General features: G+C 34.8%; 1 protein-coding gene across 1 annotated transcript in view; it reads left to right on the top strand.

Moving 5' to 3' along the window:
• Nucleotides 1–4,149: 4,149 nt before the first annotated feature.
• mep1bb (meprin A subunit beta b) overlaps nt 4,150–20,378 on the top strand; it is a 49,829-nt gene continuing 33,600 nt past the window's right edge. The window contains exons 1-9 of the mRNA XM_067362187.1: nt 4,150–4,280; nt 4,491–4,509; nt 4,617–4,664; nt 6,403–6,446; nt 6,599–6,677; nt 9,244–9,361; nt 9,571–9,749; nt 14,111–14,329; nt 14,856–15,014. Of these exons, the coding sequence (XP_067218288.1) occupies nt 4,200–4,280; nt 4,491–4,509; nt 4,617–4,664; nt 6,403–6,446; nt 6,599–6,677; nt 9,244–9,361; nt 9,571–9,749; nt 14,111–14,329; nt 14,856–15,014 (946 nt within the window). The 5' untranslated portion in view covers nt 4,150–4,199. The remainder of the gene's footprint in view (nt 4,281–4,490; nt 4,510–4,616; nt 4,665–6,402; nt 6,447–6,598; nt 6,678–9,243; nt 9,362–9,570; nt 9,750–14,110; nt 14,330–14,855; nt 15,015–20,378) is intronic.

Below are 20,378 nucleotides of genomic sequence, written 5' to 3'. Positions count from 1 at the left end.
TGTACTAAAAATGGAAAAGTTTTTCCTTTGTTTTTTTTTTTTTGTTTTTGTTTTTTTTGTTTGAACTGTATTGAATTTTAATTAATTATTTTTATTATTTTATTTATTTATTTATTTATTTTATGTACAGGCGACAACATTGTCAAAACGATCCCCGTTCACAATCCATGAAAAGGATTAAAAGCGCTGTATTATGCTGCCAGTCCAGGGGCCCGTTTCAATAAGGAGGTTCAACCAACTCTGAGTTAAAACTTGAACTCTGAGTTTATTTACCCTGAAATGGGAAACTCTTGAGTTTTTTGTTTCAGAACAGCTGAATTGAGTCAGTTCAATCGACTCTTGAGTGGGTTGACTCTGAGTTAAGCGTGCACCACGACTATGAAAAGCCATCATCAATGGAGCTCCGATATTACGATTCACCATGGCAACAGCACAGGACAAAAGGACGTCCGCATACTTCTGAGTCAATGCAAGTTTAATTCTTATCACTATTATAATATCAAAGATGAAAACTGGCAGAACGGTAAGTTATTGAACTAATATTAATTTTCATGGTATACCACATGCAAAAAAGGGAAGAAATAAAATAATAATTTAAGTGTTTTTTTTTTTTTTTTTTTAAATTGTGTTCTATTCATCATGTAGGTTAAAAGTAGCAGTTCTTTGCAATGAGTGTAGTAATGCTATTTATTTTTTATACTGGCAGATACATACTATTTGCACCTCAGTATTGTTACATAGATTAACAGGATGCAATAATAACAGAGTGTAAATTATTTTATCATTATTAAACACTTGGTAGGCAATTTACTTCCACTTTTAAAACATTTTCTTCATTTTTATTGAAGAAAACTGCCTTTCTGATGTGATATGTGATGGGAAAAGGGAGAATAACGAGTTCGGCACAAGGCGGATTCGAACCCAGGCAAACGCGTCATAAATTACTCTTTGTGCTCAACATGTTACTGCCCATTCCACTGAAGTCTGATTACATAACCTGGCCTGACATTGGTGGGTGGAGCTACTGTAAATTCACACTTAGTAATAGACACTCCGAATAATCTTGTTTTCCGTTTGCATTAAGATTATTTGTATTACCACACTGGCAGATGTTGATAATTTTACTTAAATAAAATGCACTTAATTTAGATCCCCCCAGGAAAAAAGACCAAATATCTTATATAATTTTCTTATATACAAAATCCATCTTGATTTAAGAATTTTTAGATATTTGTACTTGGCAAAAAATACTATAAGAAAAACATTTTTGCAGCATGAATGAATGAATGAACTATTTAAACATCACTTGCACTTTAAAAAGGGGAGGAGATCAAAGGAAACTCTGGGTTTACCAAAGAAAACCTGCTCCCGACCAGGTTAGGTTCACAGAGTAAGTTACTATAGTAACTGACTCTGAGTATAAGTTACCTATCTTTTAGAAACGGGCTTGACTACCCTGCTTTCTCGGGTTTGACATACCTCCCATTCTGAAATGGAAAACCCAGAGTTTCCCCTCATTTAAGGGTTAACATACTCAGAGTTTTCACTTAACCTCCTTTCTGAAACGGGCCCCAGTAGTAACATTTACAACACCAAAACGGTGTTGTACTGTAAATAAACAGCCAAAACATAGGTTTTTTTTTTTGTTGAAAAAGGTGTTGTATAAATGCCCCCTTAGATTGCAGCTTTTATCAGTAGCCCCTCACTGCAGAACATGAGATCCAGGGGTGGAGACGGGCAGGTTTAGGGATATGTAAAGTGGGAGGAGTTGGATCCAGATCCATGGGGTGGAGATGGGTAGATTTAGATTCAGGGGGCAGAGATGGGTAGGTTTAGGAATATGTAAAGTGGGAGGACTTGGATCTGGATCCAACCTCGCCCCCTGGATCTCGTGTTCTGCAGTGAAGACCATCTTGCTTTTATGGTGATACTGAAAACAGTTGCTCAGGCTGTCAAGAGCAGCCAGTTGGCAATAATGGGCAATAATTATATTAGTTAATAATTATATTGCTTCTTGTCTCTTATCTGCAAATGTCTTAATTATTGCTCTTTTGATCTTCATCTATTAGATACAATACTCTGGATTTTACAATACTCTAAATTTTATTATTAACTATTGACTAATACTTTGTTATGGTTATTTTACCTTTTGGTTTTATCAAGTATTTTCATTATCGATTAAAGTTTGCGTGTGAGGGTAAACTTAATTGTAATGAATAAATAATTTTTTTGTATTAGATCAAGCAAGATCACACAAGGGCATTTTTTATGTTTGGGTTGAAAAATTTCCTGGTTAAATTTAACAGTGTAACACAAATAACACTTAAATTTATTAAAAAGAAGTTCAATATGGTTGGGAAATAATGTGTGCACTTGAATCGTCTACTAAATTATAATTTCCTCTGGTAAAATTTAACATCAGTAATACATTAAATAAACAATAAAAAACAATAATTGATGGATCCGAAATGGTCAATATTCATATTCATGCACTTTTATTAATATTCATTTTTAATCATTTATGGCTTATGATTTATCAGTCTTAATTTTGCTTTCATATATTTATGTACTAATACTTTATATATTAATTCTTATCATATTTTCAAGTATTCACTTGTGATTGTACCCTTATGGTTATTTTATATTTAAGAGACTATGCTTGTTATGTTCAATTGTTCTTCAAGTGCTCCAGTGTGACAGGTCACGCTGACACATTTGTGGTTAGACATTGGACGCCTGCAGAATTAACCATTTGAATTTGAATCTGATCAAAATATTTCTGTTATTTTTCCTGATGACATTTAAAAGGGTACAATTTGCAAAATTCCCCAAAGGGGGTCAAAACAACTATTTTTGACACTGGACCAGTAGATGACGTAATGGGTGAAATTAACCTTTTCTTTTAGAACAAAAACATCAATTTGAGTGGGATGTAAATTTCCCTATATGCTCATGGTATAAAGCTGACCGAGTTATTTGATAATTAAGCTTTTTCCCTCCTTTGCTCTCCTTGGCTTCTGCTTCTTGTCTCTTATCTGCAAATGTCTTAATTATTGCTCTTTTGATCTTCATCTATTAGATACAATACTCTGGATTTTACAATACTCTAAATTTTATTATTAACTATTGACTAATACTTTGTTATGGTTATTTTACCTTTTGGTTTTATCAAGTATTTTCATTATCGATTAAAGTTTGCGTGTGAGGGTAAACTTAATTGTAATGAATAAATAATTTTTCATCAACTTATATCTACTGGATCTCATTTCCACAAGTTTCTGCATCAATAATACAGTAAATAAGTTAAAATGCTTGTGGAGAAAACTCAGTTATTCAATATCATTTTTTGTCATTTTGATTTAGCTACTGTATTTTATTCCTTTTTAAAAATTATTTGATGCCTTGTCAAAAACTTAAAAGAGGGCACACAGCTTTCAATGAATAGGAATCTATTTATCTATTTGGTATCAGATAAAGATGGGCTGGTTGCATAAACTGCTAAAAGACTAGTCTTGCACGTTTTTTTCTTCTTTAAGACTGTTCATAACTGTTCATAACATAAGTCAGTTACATAAAAACATAGATTGGTGTAATTTGATACTGAAAAGTAAAAAGACATACCCCAAACTAACTTCTAGTTGGTCATACTAGTTCTTAAGACACATTAAACATAATGGCTATGTTTATGGAACTGGCCCATGCTCTCTGGTTACAATTTTGTGTTTACCTAATTGTTACAATCCCTGGTGATGAAAGAATATCATATATATGCTAAAATATTTTTTTTTTTTAACAGAAGTGTAAACTCTTGACATATGGTCATTTTTTTTTTTTTTTTCATGAATCTTGGTTCTTCCTTGAAAGAAAAATGGTGGTAGGATTGTTTTTAGGAAACATATTTCTCATTTTCTAGCAGCCATGTTTTGCAATGTTGTTATCTCTCGATGTACATTCTTCACTCATGTTGTTTCTGATTAGATCTATCACAACTAGATTATCACCCTTGATTTCGAAAAGAGAACCAATCAGATGAACTTAGCATTTACTACTCTGTCAATTATTGATCTGTGGTTACTCTCTATCAGGTCCATCATGCTATCTTTGCACTTTTCATCTTTTTATGCATCTTTTACAACATTGTTGGGCTGATATCAGATCAAGACTCCTCTGTCATTTGTTTTGTGCTTCATAGCTCAAGCATGGGGCAAGGGGCCATGATACACACTTTTCTATTTCTTTTGCATATCTTATATCTCTTTGGCTGTCAAGGTAGATGTGAGGTGAGTGACTCCTTTATACGTCATTAAAGTTATAATGGATATTTCAGTTTTCGTGCTACAGAACAGCAAACAGAACAAGTTTGAGAATAGTTTTACTTATTCTGAAGTAATTCAGCGTGTATTAATTGTCACCTGAAAAGTCTTGTTTGTACAACTGATGTTTTACCAGATATTTTTGAATGTTCTCTCTTGTCATGTTTTTCCCATTAGGCAACACAACGAGTGATCGGTAAGGGTGCTTTCTTCCTCTCTTCTTTGCTAAGAATGTATTTAATGTACAGAAAAATATGTAAAAAAAAAAAACTGTGCCTAACTGCATTAACATTGATTTTGCAGAATATAATGTAGATGGCGGAAAAGACGATCTGTTTGATGTTAATGAAGGTAGGGTGAACATTTTATCACTAGGTATGTACAGTTGGCAGAACACTTGGCAGAGGTTGTGTTATTCAGCCTAAGGGTGGCACTCTAATGCTGATTGACAGGCTTTAAAGGGTTAGTTCACTCAAAAATGAAATTTCTGTCATTAAGCATTCACCCTTATGTCGTTCCAAACCTGCAAGACCTTCATTCATCTATCATGTTAGTCTGACTCATTATGTCAGTCTCCTACGCAGTGAACGCAGTGCAGAGCTTCTGTGTTCTACATCAGAATGCTGACTCTGTATTGGTCGGCCTTCTACGTCAGCATCACACGCATGCGTCGTGGTGCTCATGTGAACAGCCAATACTGAGCCGGCATTTGGACATAAACACGGAAGCTCTGCACTGCGTTCACTGCGGCAGCTGTGTAGGAAACTGACAGGGAAGAGGAAAAATGGTTGAAAAAAAGTTATTTTTGTTTTGTTTTTGCACACAAAAAGTATTCTTGTCGCTTCATAACATAAGATTGAACCACTGTAGTCACACTTACTATTTTAACGATGTCTTTACTACTTCTCTTGACCTTGAATGTGGTAGTTTCGTTGCTTTCTATGGGAGATAAAACCCTATTTCATCAAAAATATCTTAATTTGTGTTACGAAGAAGATGAACGTAGGTCAAGTGGGTGTGGAACAACAAGGGGGTGAGAAACTAATGACAGAAATTTCATGAACTAATCCTTTAAGTACACACGACACGACACACACATAGAATTCTTAGAATTGTATAAATGTAGTATTTATTGCCTCTGAATGTTTTTTCAAAATATTACAAGTAAATGTCATGTCTATTTTCAAACATAAATGAAGCACAACAGAACTATAAAAAAGGCTATTCACATGAGTAAGTTTAAACTAAAAGATTTATACTTATTATAATTTGATACGCTACTCCACATAGGAAGAACAGACATGGCAATAGGGTGACCACCTGGTTATTGCATTGTTGGAAGACATGTGAGTTTGTGGGACATGTGAGAGATAGATATTATATATTTACTACTATTATATTATGTAAATATTGATTTACATTAGTTGAAAAGCCAATTTGCCATTACGTTTGATGATAACATGTTTTGATCACCAATAAGCTTTGATAATTTTAAGCGGCCTGCACTTAATTTGCACAGGTTGGAGTGACAATATAATTTAAAGGTCGTATTCAGTCTGTTAAATATAAGTAACGGGCTCGTAGGTAAAAATTACATTTTATACTAAAATAAATTTCCTTACGACTCTTTAATAGAATATATGCAAACATTAGGCCTAATGCGTTTTACCGGATTCAGTACATCTTGAACTTGTATTTTTGTTGGATCTGGTTGATCAGGATGTTCTTATCCTAGATGAAGTCCTGGCTTGTGTAACTATTTAATGACCTTTGATGAGGTCCACACTGATTCCTTTTCTTATCAGTCGTCATCAGAAAAAGAAAAAAAAAAAAAGAAAAAACTTATTCTCTACCACTGCATTGTTTCCCCTGCTATAGCTACACCATTAGTATCAGAATGCATGCCTGCTGAGGCCATACATTAAATTTTAATAGATTATTACATTTAAAGTTTACACAATTACAATTTGGTTATCCTGCCCTTACAGATGAGCTGTGGCTGGGTCTGTAGGTGTTTGTTTTGGTTTGCATGATGGTCAGTCTGATTGATCATGGCTTTTCCGTCTTGTTTTGTTTGTCTTATTTTCAGATGCGGGTCTTGATCTTTTCGAGGGAGATATTTTATATGATGAGGTAAGAGCTGATATTTTGTTAATACTAACAGACCTGATTACTAATTTGACCTGAAAAACAAATAAAATCAATCTGTTTGTGTGCGGTTTGCTGCTCTCATAGCATAACGGTTGTGTGAATAAAAATAATTCATCATTTAATTTCTGTCTTAGAAACTGGGGAGAAATTCTATAATTGGGGATGAATACAGATGGCCAAAAACAATTCCTTATTACCTTGAGGATGATTTAGGTGAGTTTCTATTTTTCTTATTAGTGTGTGTGTGTGTGTGTGTGTGTGTGTGTATATATATATATATATATATATATTATATTTATTTATTTATTTTTTTTTTTTATTATACACACTCACTCACACACACACACACACACACACATGTTTGTTTTTGTGAATTGTGGGGACTTTCCATAGACTTCAATGCATTTTACACTGAACAAACTGTACATTCTATCCCCCTACCCTGCCCCTACCCCTAAACCTAACCCTCACAGGAAACTGTGCAAACTTTTACTTTTTCACAAAAACTCATTCTATATGATTTATAAACCCATTTACATTGTGGGGACCGCTGGCTGGTCCCCACGATGTAGGTGAACTCAGGTTTATATTACATCATGGGGACATTTGGTCCCCACAATGTAATATAAACAAAAGCACACACACACACACACACACACACACACATACATACATACATATATATAGTATATTAAGAGTCAAAGTATGCAGAAATAAGTTTTATGTTACTCTTAATTGTTGATACAATAAGAAAGATGTACAGTTTATGTGAACAGGGCACATCAATTGCTGTTAGTAATGTACCAGACACCATTACAGGAAAATTGCTACAGGAAAGGTAACCCTGGAGCTTTCCTTGCTGAAAGGCTCATTAAACAGCTTATGATTCAATCTTTGACTAATTTGATTATTAATACATATTACGTGATAGAAATGTTTGAGTTCACATTAAGGCATTTAACTTGGTATACACTTTGCAAAGTTGAAATTTAGAGGAGGCAACTGTGAGACTGCCAAAGTCTTCAGCTAAGGATAAAAGTCTGAGCACAGTGTGTGATGTTATTGAGATCTCTTATGAAACTACAGAAAAGACAAGTGTGAGAGATGCAGTGTCTCTAACTGAGGAGAGAAGTCTGAGCACAGTGTGTGATGTTGTTGAGATCTCTTCTGAAACATTAGAGGAGACAAATGTGAGATCAGCAGAGTCTAGGTAAGGAGAAAAATCTGAGCACAGTGTATGATGTTGTTGAGATCTCTTCTAAAGCTTTAGAGAACCATTGTGAGACTGAGAGTTTTTATCTCAGGAGACATGTATGTGAAGTAGGAGACTCCAGCAAAAGTCTCATATGATGTTAAAGTAACCTAATTTTTGTCTTTGAGGCCTCTGGCCTTCTTCGTTTAGGTGTCACACTTACCTTCTTTACGGTCAAAAGTGACCGAAGCCTTGGAAAGTAACTTTTTTGTTCCTCAGGAAAACCAATGTAATATATTCTTGTTCTATAATATTTTTTGATTATTATATAAAATTTTGAGGGTATTTTATGATACTATGCAATATTTATACAATTTTTATTAACTATTTTTCCCCATTGAAAATAATAAAAAAAAAAAATTCTAACATATTTTTAAATTATTTTTCAATTAAAGCAGTATTCCATGTTAAAATAGAGAAAAGGCATTTAAAATAAAATTTTTTGAAGGTAGATTAGTGCCATTTGGTGAGAGTAAAAAAAGAAAAACTTATGCAATGCCATGTCGTAACCACTTCCCATAGAGCGCTATATAAAATTCTCTAGTGGTTTTTGGACACAAACACTTATTTTTATTAAGTTTTGGATATGGATTTAAACTTAGACATTCTCAAAGACTACTTTTTGTCAAGGTTTAGATTTTTATTTTATTTTTATGTTGATTTGAAGCGTCGGTTTTTGCATTAATTTTACTACAGTCAAACCTGAACATAGAGGGCGCCATTTTGTTACACGTAACATCAAAATTCAATAAAAAATAACAAAAATGAACAGGTGTGTTTTATAACAGCATTTCATCCTCTTATTTGAGTTTTGGCTCAATTTTACCATACTATTACAGCCACACTGGTTCATTTGTATGTGTATAATGGTGTGTTGTGTGTGTGTTTGTCTGTGAATGTGTGTAAGTGAGTGGGTGTTTCTATTTTGTACTCTTGGTGTTTTAGAGTGTAACCCCTTTCTTGCAGTTCATTTTTTACTGCTTTGTGGCTGAATTTTTGCTTTTATTTCACACATTTGCATAAACTTGCTCTGTCTTATAGTCGTGCTTGTTCATATATATGTGTGTGGGGGGGAGGGGGTGGTGGTGGTGGGGGGGGGTTGTGTCTATTTTGCACTCTATTTGTGTCCCCCCTTCAGTGCTGCACACTTTGTTTCTGCACAGTGTCTGATTTGTAGTTTGTACCAACAAAAGATTCTCTGAGTTGTTATATTTTTTCATATTTCCCATTCATTTCCTATGTCGGTCATTTTTGACCGAAAAGAAGGTAAGTGTGACTATTTTTTTACGATGCCTTAACATGTCCGAATCATGTCCTTGATTTTTTTGTGTGTTCATATTGGTAATGCTACAAAAGTCACCAAGTGTCATCTCATTCCGACAAAGCTACGATTTTTAACAATTCAAAATATAAAATCTTTCGGTCAGAAATGACCGAAGAAGGCCAGAGGGTTCTCACTTTTGATTTTTCTTCCCTGTGGGATTCCATACTAATTAGGCCCTAACATGTCGATTTCTCTATGGACAGATATCAATGCAAAAGGGTTAATCCTGAAGGCCTTTGAACAGTATCGGTTGAAATCATGCATCGACTACAAACCTTGGAACGGAGAAGAAAACTATATCTCTGTATTTAAAGGCAACGGGTGAGCAACTAAACACTTATATACATGCTGCTCCACACAATATGAGCTGTGTAGGAGGAACCATGTGGTGTACAATTTGATTTGGCAGTAAAATGGTTATGCTGCACAGTGGTGTTGGTTAATATGCAAAAAAGAAAGTTAGTATACTTCATGACCATTTATCAGTATGATAACTGATAACTGTTAAAAACTTATGTATATGTAAATAGCTGCTTTTCGTCAGTTGGGAACCGGCGAGTTGGCAAACAGAGGCTGTCCATTGGCAGCGGATGTGATCGCATCGCAACCATTGAGCATGAGTTTCTCCATGCATTAGGCTTCTGGCATGAACAGTCCCGCTCTGACCGTGATGACTATGTCTCCATCATCTGGGACCGCATTTCAGAAGGTATTTTTCGATTCAATACATCTTTGATACATGAACCAAGACATGAGAAATTGTATGGATGCTGAAATCAGCTCAGATCTATCTACCTACACTGGGAAATTATGCTGATTATTATTGTTGTTAAGAATCCCCAAGCATTTATGATTTCAATATACCACATTACACCGTGCATAATAGCAGTTCATATAAAGTACATAACACACTGTAATTGATTATAATTTATGTACACAGTTTATTGTCAGGTCAAGTGTCTATTTAGTGTATGCAAAGGAACATCTGAAACATTTTTGAAAGAAAAACAAACAGCTCTACTTAGTCAGCTCTACTCTATAACTACAATTGTAGGATCAGGATACATTCATTCATTGAGTCATTGGAAAATGACTACATCACAGTTCAAATGAAGGCACCAAACATGTTTGCGTCTTTCACAACCAGCAACAAATTGTTGACAGCTTCCTCTGTATGAGATTCAACTTGACCTGGTGGACATGACAAACTGCTACATGATTCTGTCTCTTATAAGACATGCTTGAGTGTAGCCATGCTTTTAATCTTCTAAGGGTACTAAAGCTCCTTTCTGCTTCAGAGGATGGGAAGTCCACAGACCTCCACTGAAAAACTTTAATAATATCAGCTGCCTCTGTACTGGATCCAAACTAGTAGTTTGTCTAAACACGAGTATTAATCTCAGGATACTCAGTACACAACTTGTTATAGGAGTTTGTGGTTTGTTTGTACTTGCTTCTGCACTGAAATGCTTAGGCAGTTGTAGTTCTGGCACTTTGATGGGTTCCAAATTTAGGGAATGCTGTAGCAATCTGAAAAAAAAATTTGAATTTACCAGACAGACTTCCTAGCTTAATTATCTAGTCAAGATAATCTCTCAGCAGCTTTGAATTATAGAAATAAAAACATTAAAAGCTGCGGATGGACTGCTAATAGGAAAGCACAAATAGTCGGTATTGCAGACTGTAATATTAGGCCAACTGTGATCTTATCCAATATACCTCCATGGATATTTCCAATGCCAATAGTTGACTTATAACTACAAATGGACTCTATGCACGGTTGCTTCCTCATTTAGTCTCAGTTGTCTGGCAACTTACGGTGCAGCGATTTTTGCCTACCTTTTCAATGAGCACTGTTTGCATGGTTTTTACACTCGCTGCTTGCAATATCTCCTAGAGATTACAGTAAACAATGTCAATTTAAATTTTGCAGTTGGCATCGGTCACACCTTCCAACAAGAAGGAAAAGGGTGTTAATTTGGATGTGTTGAGTTATATCGACAACTTTGAGAGTAAGTATTCTCAAGCTAACATGCTAGCTAGCTTCGTTTGGGATAGTTAATACTTGTAACAATGTGTGCGTAGGTAGGCAGATGAGTAAAGTTAAATACAAGGTTTTAACAATAAGATCCAAACAGGTAGGTATACACACACATAACTGAAACGTGGCCAGACAAAGAACATCAGTAAAGCTGGAACTTAAGTAGTGCAGATAACAAGGTGATAAACGATACACAGCTGATACAGAACTTAAATGACGTGACCATGGTAAGAAAGGAGTGGCGGGAAACTGAACAAAGAAAGGATGTGACTAGTGAAAACAAGCTGAATGTCCATTAAAACTAAAACAAACAACATAACTGTAACAATACTCTGTTCATTTTTTGTAAAAATCTATTTAACCTTTTTTTTTTTTTTTTTAGATCTTCTCTTTTTATAGTTTCATTAATGTTATTATGTTAATACAATATGTATGATTTTGTAGGACTATGCATGTCACAGATTTTGTGCTTTTTTTTTTTTCTGATACGAAAATGAAAATTTTGCTATCGGTGAATACTATACCGGAAGTGCACATACAACTGGGATTTTAGTGGAAATACGTAGGCAGTAGGCCGTGCATAGGGTCCATTAAAATTAAGAATGAAAAAGATACTCCCAAGATCTATTATTGTACAGCAGTATTTAGATCAGGTTTACTCAGTGTGGCTACATATATAGTATTAAAAAAACCCTGCCTATTAGTGCTCCACATGCCAGTCCAGTCAGTGACGGTGGAGCACCGGAAGTTGGATTGCTAACCACCATAAAACCTTACACTAGAGACTTTATTCCAAAGGGATAGTGTTCACAGGGGGGGAGAAGCCACCTGACTCAGAGTCTGAGGATAAACAATTTTGGATTGGTGGTACCAACCGTAAGTGTCTGAAAGACACAGGGTATATAACTTAAGTCAGGTGTACAAAAGGCTATATCTACCCAACCTATTTCCTCTTTCTTAATTTGACAAACAACAAATAGGACAAATTTGTTATTTCCATATAGCGCTTCTTGAAGACGAAGAAGGTGATGACATCTAATGCAGGCACCATTTGATAGTCATAATGACATGCCATTTCACTTTATATGACTGCTGTTGGCAAATAGAATTTGCACAATTTCACACATGCTTCAGAGACCGGTCACGCTGAAACATTCCCATAGTATCAATATTTTAACGTAGTGTTGAGTTCTCTCGAAAGGTAAACACATTTAACCAGTGGCAAGCAGTGAATTTTTAACCGGGTACGCTGGGTGGTGCGTCATGAAAAAATGTGGCAGATTCAGTTAGGTAGGACTAATCAATAAACAAATAACTATATTAACCAAGGATACAAAGACACATGTAAAGATCCTAAATAGGGCTGCAACAACGAATCAATAAAATCGATAAAATTCGATTATCAAAAGAGTTGGCAACGAATTTCATTATGGATTCGTTGTGTCGCGCGACTATTACTCCTCTCAATGAGACACAGAGATGTTTGAGTATAAAAACGCGCGGTTGAGCGAGAAGCAGAGCGGAGCAAAAATAAATAAATAAATAAATAAATAAATAAATAGCAGAGCGGAGGTAGAGGAAAGACCCGTAACGTTGTTCTGAACAGGCGTGCCGTTGTCAGGACCCCCGCAGTTTTGAAAAGACAGAAATCGACCCCCGCACTTTTGATACGGTCTGCTTCAATCAGTCACACTATATCATCTTTTAGCTTTGGATATTTTCTTTCAAATTAGACCATTTTCACGTTTTTTCACGCTTTCGTTCATAAATAATCAACTGTTTTGTCGCGAATGTGAAGGACAGGAAATGCGCTTCGAACGGAGAAACACGCGATCTCCAAACAATCGACCAAAGCGTGCTAACGTTTTAGGACAGGTCGATGGTATATAAATCATGCCCGAATGTCAATCAAGCCAAACTGTCCATTCAGAAACCGAGAATTTGACCACTTGACAAGGTAAGGAGGCTGATCTCTCAGATTGACGCGCGGATTTTAGGATTTAAGGTTTATGGACTGCTTTGATTTTGGTAATTACATCTAGAAAGATAAAAGCATTGACGGCTATCAAATATCTATAAAATAGATATCTGAAAGCGAAACTAAAGTGATATTGCCTCGTCCAGTGAGGAGGACGCACGAGAGGAGACCTGCGCGTTTAATTGGTATGTGTACTGTAATACTGCATTTACAATGCTTATCAGTGGCATTCACTTCGATTGCGAACGTGAAAATCCAAAAGACCATGACTAAAACTAAATCAAAATTTGCTGTCAAAATTAACACTGATCTGTTGTCATGTATTTATTCTGTGCTTTGTCCTATATCGGTTTTTGTTGACAAATATATTTGTGTTTGTTGTACTTTTTAAATTTCATTTTAAAGTTTTTTTTATAGCACTTGGTCATCTTAAGCTAAACAAAATTATACATCTTTTTGTGCAATTTTTTTTTTTTTTTAAAAAAGCCCTATTGGCAGATGTAAAGCATACATGTGTATGTTTGTGTTAGTCCATTTGTTTTTTATTACTTTAACAGCTCAGGGATGTTAAAAGAGCAACCTGTTTTTGCACGTTCTGAGGTCATTTCTGTTTTTGAATAAAAGGTTGGAAATTAATGTTTTTTCCCCTCCGATTCATCAATTAATCGTAAAAATAATCGACAGATTAATCGATTATTTAAATAATCGTTAGTTGCAGCCCTAATCCTAAACACAACGAACCAACACAAAGACATCCAGTATGTGACATTCATTTATGAATGTTTAAAGTGTGCCTGTACTACTGGTTCATCTGACAGCATCTGTGAAACTTATGTTTGGAGCACATGAATAACTTACCTGGCATGTGAATACTGAAATCTCTCTTGACATTATGTGACATTTACAGTGTGTATCACAAATATTTTCATTGTGGATAAAACATATTCTAAACTAGAAGATTATTAACAAGCAGATTATTGTCATGCTCATTTGATACAAGATTTTATTCTCAGGGATGGACATTTATTTTCAGAACACATTTATTTCACAGGCAAGGAGCATAACTTCAACATATACAACGACACTACATCCAGTGCCGTGAACGTACCTTATGACTATGGTTCCATGATGCATTACAGCAAGAAAGCTTTCCAGAATGGCACTGAGCCCACCATAGTCACCAAGATCCCTGCCTTCAGTGACGTCATAGGCCAGCGTATGGAGTTCAGCGACAGCGACTTGCTAAAACTCAACAGACTCTACAACTGCAGTAATGCATTTTATACATTATCACTTCTAAAATGATACAAAACCTCTTTCCGATATAAAACGTGATGTTTAGTTTTCATCAGTTGTTCTCAACCCTGTTTCTTGACTCCACAACACTGCACGTTGAATGTCTCTTTTGTCTGACACACATACATTTCAGGTCCTGGAGTCTCTACTAATGAAATGATGACCTGAATCAGGTGTGTTAGACTATATAGAGAGAGAGGTGCAGTATTAGTGGGGTTCCAGGAACAAGGTTGAGAATCACTGGTTTACATCACAGTCATGAAACTGATGTGCTTCTTGCTTAGGGCTGGGTATTGATACTAGTTTCAAGATTTAATTTGATTCCAATTCTTTGTTGGTATCACAGGAGGGATGTTCTCAATGTTAACAAGTCAACAATGGTCGAGTGTACGAAATACTTTGTTTGCAACAAGATCATACATATGAACATGTAGGAAATTTAGGAATGTTTAAAGTGTGCCTGTACTACTGGTTCATTTGACAACATGATTACTTCACAGCCAGCTCCTCCACATTTCTGGACTCCTGTAATTTTGAATCGGAAAATATCTGTGGAATGATCCAAAGCCATGAAAATGCTAACGCTGCAAGCTGGCAGCGTGTTTCCAAAGCTGCAGGTGGACCAGAATCTGACTACACCAACATGGAACGCTGTGATGGCAAGTCTTGTTGATTTATAAAATTAAAAAAAATTCAATACATTCTTTATAATTGAGAAGCTTTAAATGGATCATTCACACAAAGCTTTAATTTCTCTCATAATTTACCTACACTCATGTCATTCCAAAGCAGTTTGGCATTATTGATGTCAAATCTAGCATGGCAGCAGTGACAATTTGCACACAAAGCTATTATATGGCTTTTATTGTAAATTGTTTAACAGTTATGTTTTTTTTTTTTTAGTTCACTCATTCACTCTGGATGTATAGAAAAGAACACTTCACTTAAAGGTGCCATAGAATGGAAAATTTAATTTACCTTGACATAGTTGAATAACAAGAGTTCAGTACATGGAAATGACATACAGTGAGTCTCAAACACCATTGTTTCCTCCTTCTTATTTAAATCTCATTTGTTTAAAAGACCTCAGAAGAACAGGCGAATCTCAAAATTACACTGACTGTTACGCAACAGTCGGGATCATTGTACGACCCCAGTATTTGCATATGCCAGCCCATGTTCCCAACATTATGAAAGGCATTAGAGAAGGGCAGGCAGTATTAACGTCTGGAGCAGCACAGCTGAATCATCAGACTAGGTAAGCAAGCAGGACAATAGCGAAAAATGGCAGATGGTGCAATAATAACTGACATGATCCATGATAACATGATATTTTTAGTGATATTAAATTGTCTTTCTAAATGTTTCGTTAACATGTTGCTAATGTACTGATAAATGTGGTTAAAGTTACCATTGTTTCTTACTGTATTCACGGAGACAAGAGCCGTCGCTATTTTCATTTTTAAACTCTTGCAGTCTGTATAATTCAAAAACACAACTTCATTCTTTATAAATCTCTCCAACAGTGTGTAATGTTAGCTTTAGCCACAGAGCACAGCCTCAAACTCATTCAGAATCTGTAAACATCCAAATAAATACTATACTTACATGATCCGATGCATGCATGCAGCATGCATGGCGAACATTTTGTAAAGATCTATTTTGAGGGTTATATTAGCTGTGTGAACTTTGTTTATGCTGTTTAAGGCAGTCGCCAGCGCGGGGGCGGGGAGCACAAGGATTTAAAGGGGCAGCAGCCTGAATCGGCGCACATTTAATGATGCCCCAAAATAGGCAGTTAAAAAAATTAATTTAAAAAAATCTTATAATCTTTAAGCTGAAACTTCACAGACACATTCAGGGGACACCTTAGACTTATATTACAGCTTGTGAAAACGTGTTCTACGGCACCTTTAAGTTTCTGTGTAGCTTCTCCTTTTGTCATACGGAAAGTTAAACAGTATGACAGTGCAAATGAGTTTTGTTTCCAATTATCCCTTTAAAAGAATCATTTGTTGGTGAGAATCAATGGAATGCGCAATATTTAATCTGATAAATTCACTGAATTGCTATGTGAATGTGAACACTCTGTTCAGGGTGCTGATGTAAAAAACTGATCAAAGACCCTTGCACACATGCACATGTGAAAGACATAAATTGGATAACTTTTATAATAGAGCACATGAATACTGGCATGTGAATACTGAAATATCTCCTGGAATTTGATGATTTTTTTAATTGAATTGAATATACTTTATTGTCCCATTGCTGGGAAATTCATCTTGGACAGCCATGACAAAGCCAGTACAACATTAAAAACACATAAACAGTACAAACATAATAAGTTACTAAAACCACAAGCCAGATAAAACAACAACTACCCTACCTATTCTTTCATTTAAGCAATTCCTTATTAAATAGTTTGACTGCAGTTGGCACAAAATAATTTTTGTAGCTATTTGATTTACACTTTAAAATCCTCAATCGCCTCCTAGAGGGCAGCATCTTAAAATCCTCATGTAAAATGTGAGTCTCATCAGCAACAATTTTCTTAGCTTGTCTTAAAATAGATATCTCATACGGCTCTTGTATAGATTGTTTCTCCTCACACCCGACAATTTTTTGAGCCATATGAACAAGACGTAAGAGTTTGATTTTACTTGGACATTCAGGTTTCCATACCATGCTGTTAATTCAATATCAGAGAGGGTTATAGGGTACTATGTGTCAAAAATGATTGATTTATGACCCCCATAAAAATATCCCCCCCCCCAAAAAACCTGTTTTGGCCACCTGTTTTTGTCCTCCCCCACTACCCCGCTACCCCTCCCTTTACCCCTACTAAGGAATTTATGACTGTGTTTTGGACTTTGTGTGTTTTTGAAGTGAAAATGTTTGAAAACGATGCTTAAACTTTAAAATGTAAAACAGTGTATCGGGATGACAGGCATGGGTTTTTAAGGGATGTTTTTATTAAAGAAAGTTATTTCACATATTTAAATATTTTTAAAAGACATTAATGAATTGTACAATTAAAACACAAAGACAATTTTAAAAAGTTCAGATCTTCTGAGACAAAAGTATAAAACAAGTGCACTAAGTAACATTAAGCACATAAAGTATATCAAGCAATAGTTGTTAAAAGACAAATGGGGGTTTCAAGCAAAACATTTCTAACATTGCAGTTAACGTTTTAGCAAAAAATAATTCTTACACTGCTCTGTGAAACATGTCCTTTCTCATCCCTGACAAATTCAGAATAAAGTCAGAATGGCCTGTGAAAATGCTCACAAGTCTCCGCCCCTAACACACCTCTAAACATCAACGTCATCTGCCCCTAACAGGGCCACCTCAACATCGAAAGATAGAATGTGTATATTTAAAAAGTCCAGTTAAATAATTAAACACAAGATTTTAACAAAAAGTATCAAACAAACAATCGCATTAGCATTAAGTATATTAAACGGACACCTGTTTTGGCCACCTGTTTTTGTCCTCCCCCACTACCCCACTACCCCTCCCTTGCTCCCTACTACCCCCACTAAGGAATTTATGACTGTGTTTTGGACTTTGTGTGTTTTTGAAAACAATCAAAAAGTATTCAAAAATGGTGCTTAAACTTTAAAATGTAAAACAGTGTATCGGGGTGACAGTCATGTGCTTTTAAGGGATGTTTTTATTAAAGAAAGTTTTTTTTTCACATATTTGAATGTTTTTTTAAAAATACATTAACAAATTGTACAAACACAAAGACAATTTAAAATGTTGTTAGATTTTCTGAAACAAAAGTATCAAACAAGTGCATTAACATTAAGTGTATTAAACAAGAGTTGTTAAAAGACAAATGGGGTTTTCAAGCAAAACATTTCTAACATTGCAGTTAACGTTTTAGCAAAAAATAATTCTTACACTGCTCTGTGAAACATGTCCTTTCTCATCACTGGCAAATTCAGAATAAAGTCAGAATGGCCTGTGAAAATGCTCACAAGTCTCCGCCCCTAACACACCTCTAAACATCAACGTCATCCGCCCCTAACAGGGCCACCTCAACACCGAAAGATAGAATGTGCATATTTAAAAAGCCCAGTTAAATAATTAAGCACAAGATTTTAACAAAAAGTATCGAACAAACGCATTAGCATTAAGTATATTAAACAATAGTTGTTAAAAGACAAATGTTTTTTTAAAAAGCAAAAACATTTCTAACACTGCAATTTACTGTTAATGTTTTAGCAATAAATAATTCTTACACTGCACCATGAAAGACATCCTATCTCTTCGTTGTCAAATACAGAATGAAGTCAGAACGTCCTGTGAAATCGGTCCCAAGTCTCCGCCCCAACACACCTCCAAACATCGATGTCATCCGCCCCTAACACGCCCCCCAACACCGGAGGGATAGATGAGAGCAGAGATGCACATTTAAATGGTAATAAAATAAAATAACACTTATAAATAATGATGTTTTAACATTCTTTAGTTCATTAACTGTTCATTAATTTGAGTTCATTAATTGATTTATTCACTCTTTGATAACATCATCCACCTCTCCCACTGGGGGAAATTTATATACGGAGTAAAGTATATTGAAACTGTTTAAAACTATGTGCTTTAAAATTTAAAAACATGAAACGTGGGAGGTAAACAGTTTTTTCACACACATGTAACACATCATGCGACTTTAAAGTGATGCGGTTTGTCAAAAACAAAAAACGTAGGCTAGCATTCAGGCATAGTAAAATGTTATCAGAAAAGGTCAAATGTGTTTATATATAATATATATATATATATATATATATATATATATATATATATATATATAGTAAAACATTATGCTTTGAAATTTTAAAATGTAAAAGAATGTATTGGGTGACAGACATTAGGGAGTCAAGGGATGTTTTTATTAAAGAAAGTTTTGTTTAAACATACATTTGTACAGTTTTTATTTTGAAAACATAAAAATAAAGTGTACCATTTCAAACACAAAAGCTTAAAATATATTTTAAAGAGGTTACCAGAAAAAGTAAAAACAAGTTAGAGAAAGCATTTCAATTACATTAAAAACCAAAAAGTCAATGTTCAAACATTTAAAACATTTTCAGAAAAAAAGTAAAACAAGTCAGAAAAAGCCTTTTCATCACATGAAAAACATTAAAGTCAATGTCCAATAATTTAAAAATGTAAAACAAGTTTTCCAAACACAGTTTTAAAAATGGTAAAAACAAGTCAGACATTTTAAAACGTTATCAGAAAAAGTGCTTTGAACTTTTAAAACAAGTTAGAGAACGTTTTTCACATACATTTGAAGAAAGCTTCTTTCACAATAACAAACATTTCACATAGGGTCTACAACTTTAATAACTTTTAAAATGATGTATACTGTTAAAACCCAAAGGCCTATCCAGACCTTTTTAAGCATTATCAGAAAAATGTAAAACAAGTTAGAGAATGTCTTTCACACAAGATAACAGAAAAATAACAGGGTAAAATATCAAACACGTGCATTAGCATTAAAACTATCAAGCAACAGTTGTTAAAAAGATGAATAGTTTCAAGCAAAACATTTTAACACTGCAATTTGCTGCAAAGGATTTGTTTAGTTTTTAACAAAAATAACTCTTACACCGCTCCACATCTTCACTCACCAGCGATAAAAGTAGAATGAGAATAGATCGGCATGTGAAGCCGCTCCCAAGTCTCCGCCCCCTAACACGCCCCCCAACACCGGAGGATAGACATGTGCAGAGGTGTATATTTAAATGGTAGTAAAATAATTCAACAAAATAATGTTTGTGAATAAAGTTTTAACAATTTTTTTTTATCCATTAACTTATTGATTTATTCTTTCTTAGATAGCATCCTCTCCCACTGGGGGGGAATTTAGCTATATGTGTTTCACCGTTTGAGAATGTGTTTTTGGAGTAACGTATATTGAAAACTATGTGCTTTAAACTTTAAAAACACAAAACACTTTTTCACACACACATGTAACACGTTCACATACAACTTTAAAGTGATACAGA

Source organism: Chanodichthys erythropterus, chromosome 16 (genome assembly GCF_024489055.1).
Source record: "Chanodichthys erythropterus isolate Z2021 chromosome 16, ASM2448905v1, whole genome shotgun sequence".
Lineage (NCBI taxonomy): Eukaryota > Metazoa > Chordata > Actinopteri > Cypriniformes > Xenocyprididae > Chanodichthys > Chanodichthys erythropterus.
This window is presented reverse-complemented; position numbering and strand designations above follow the sequence as displayed.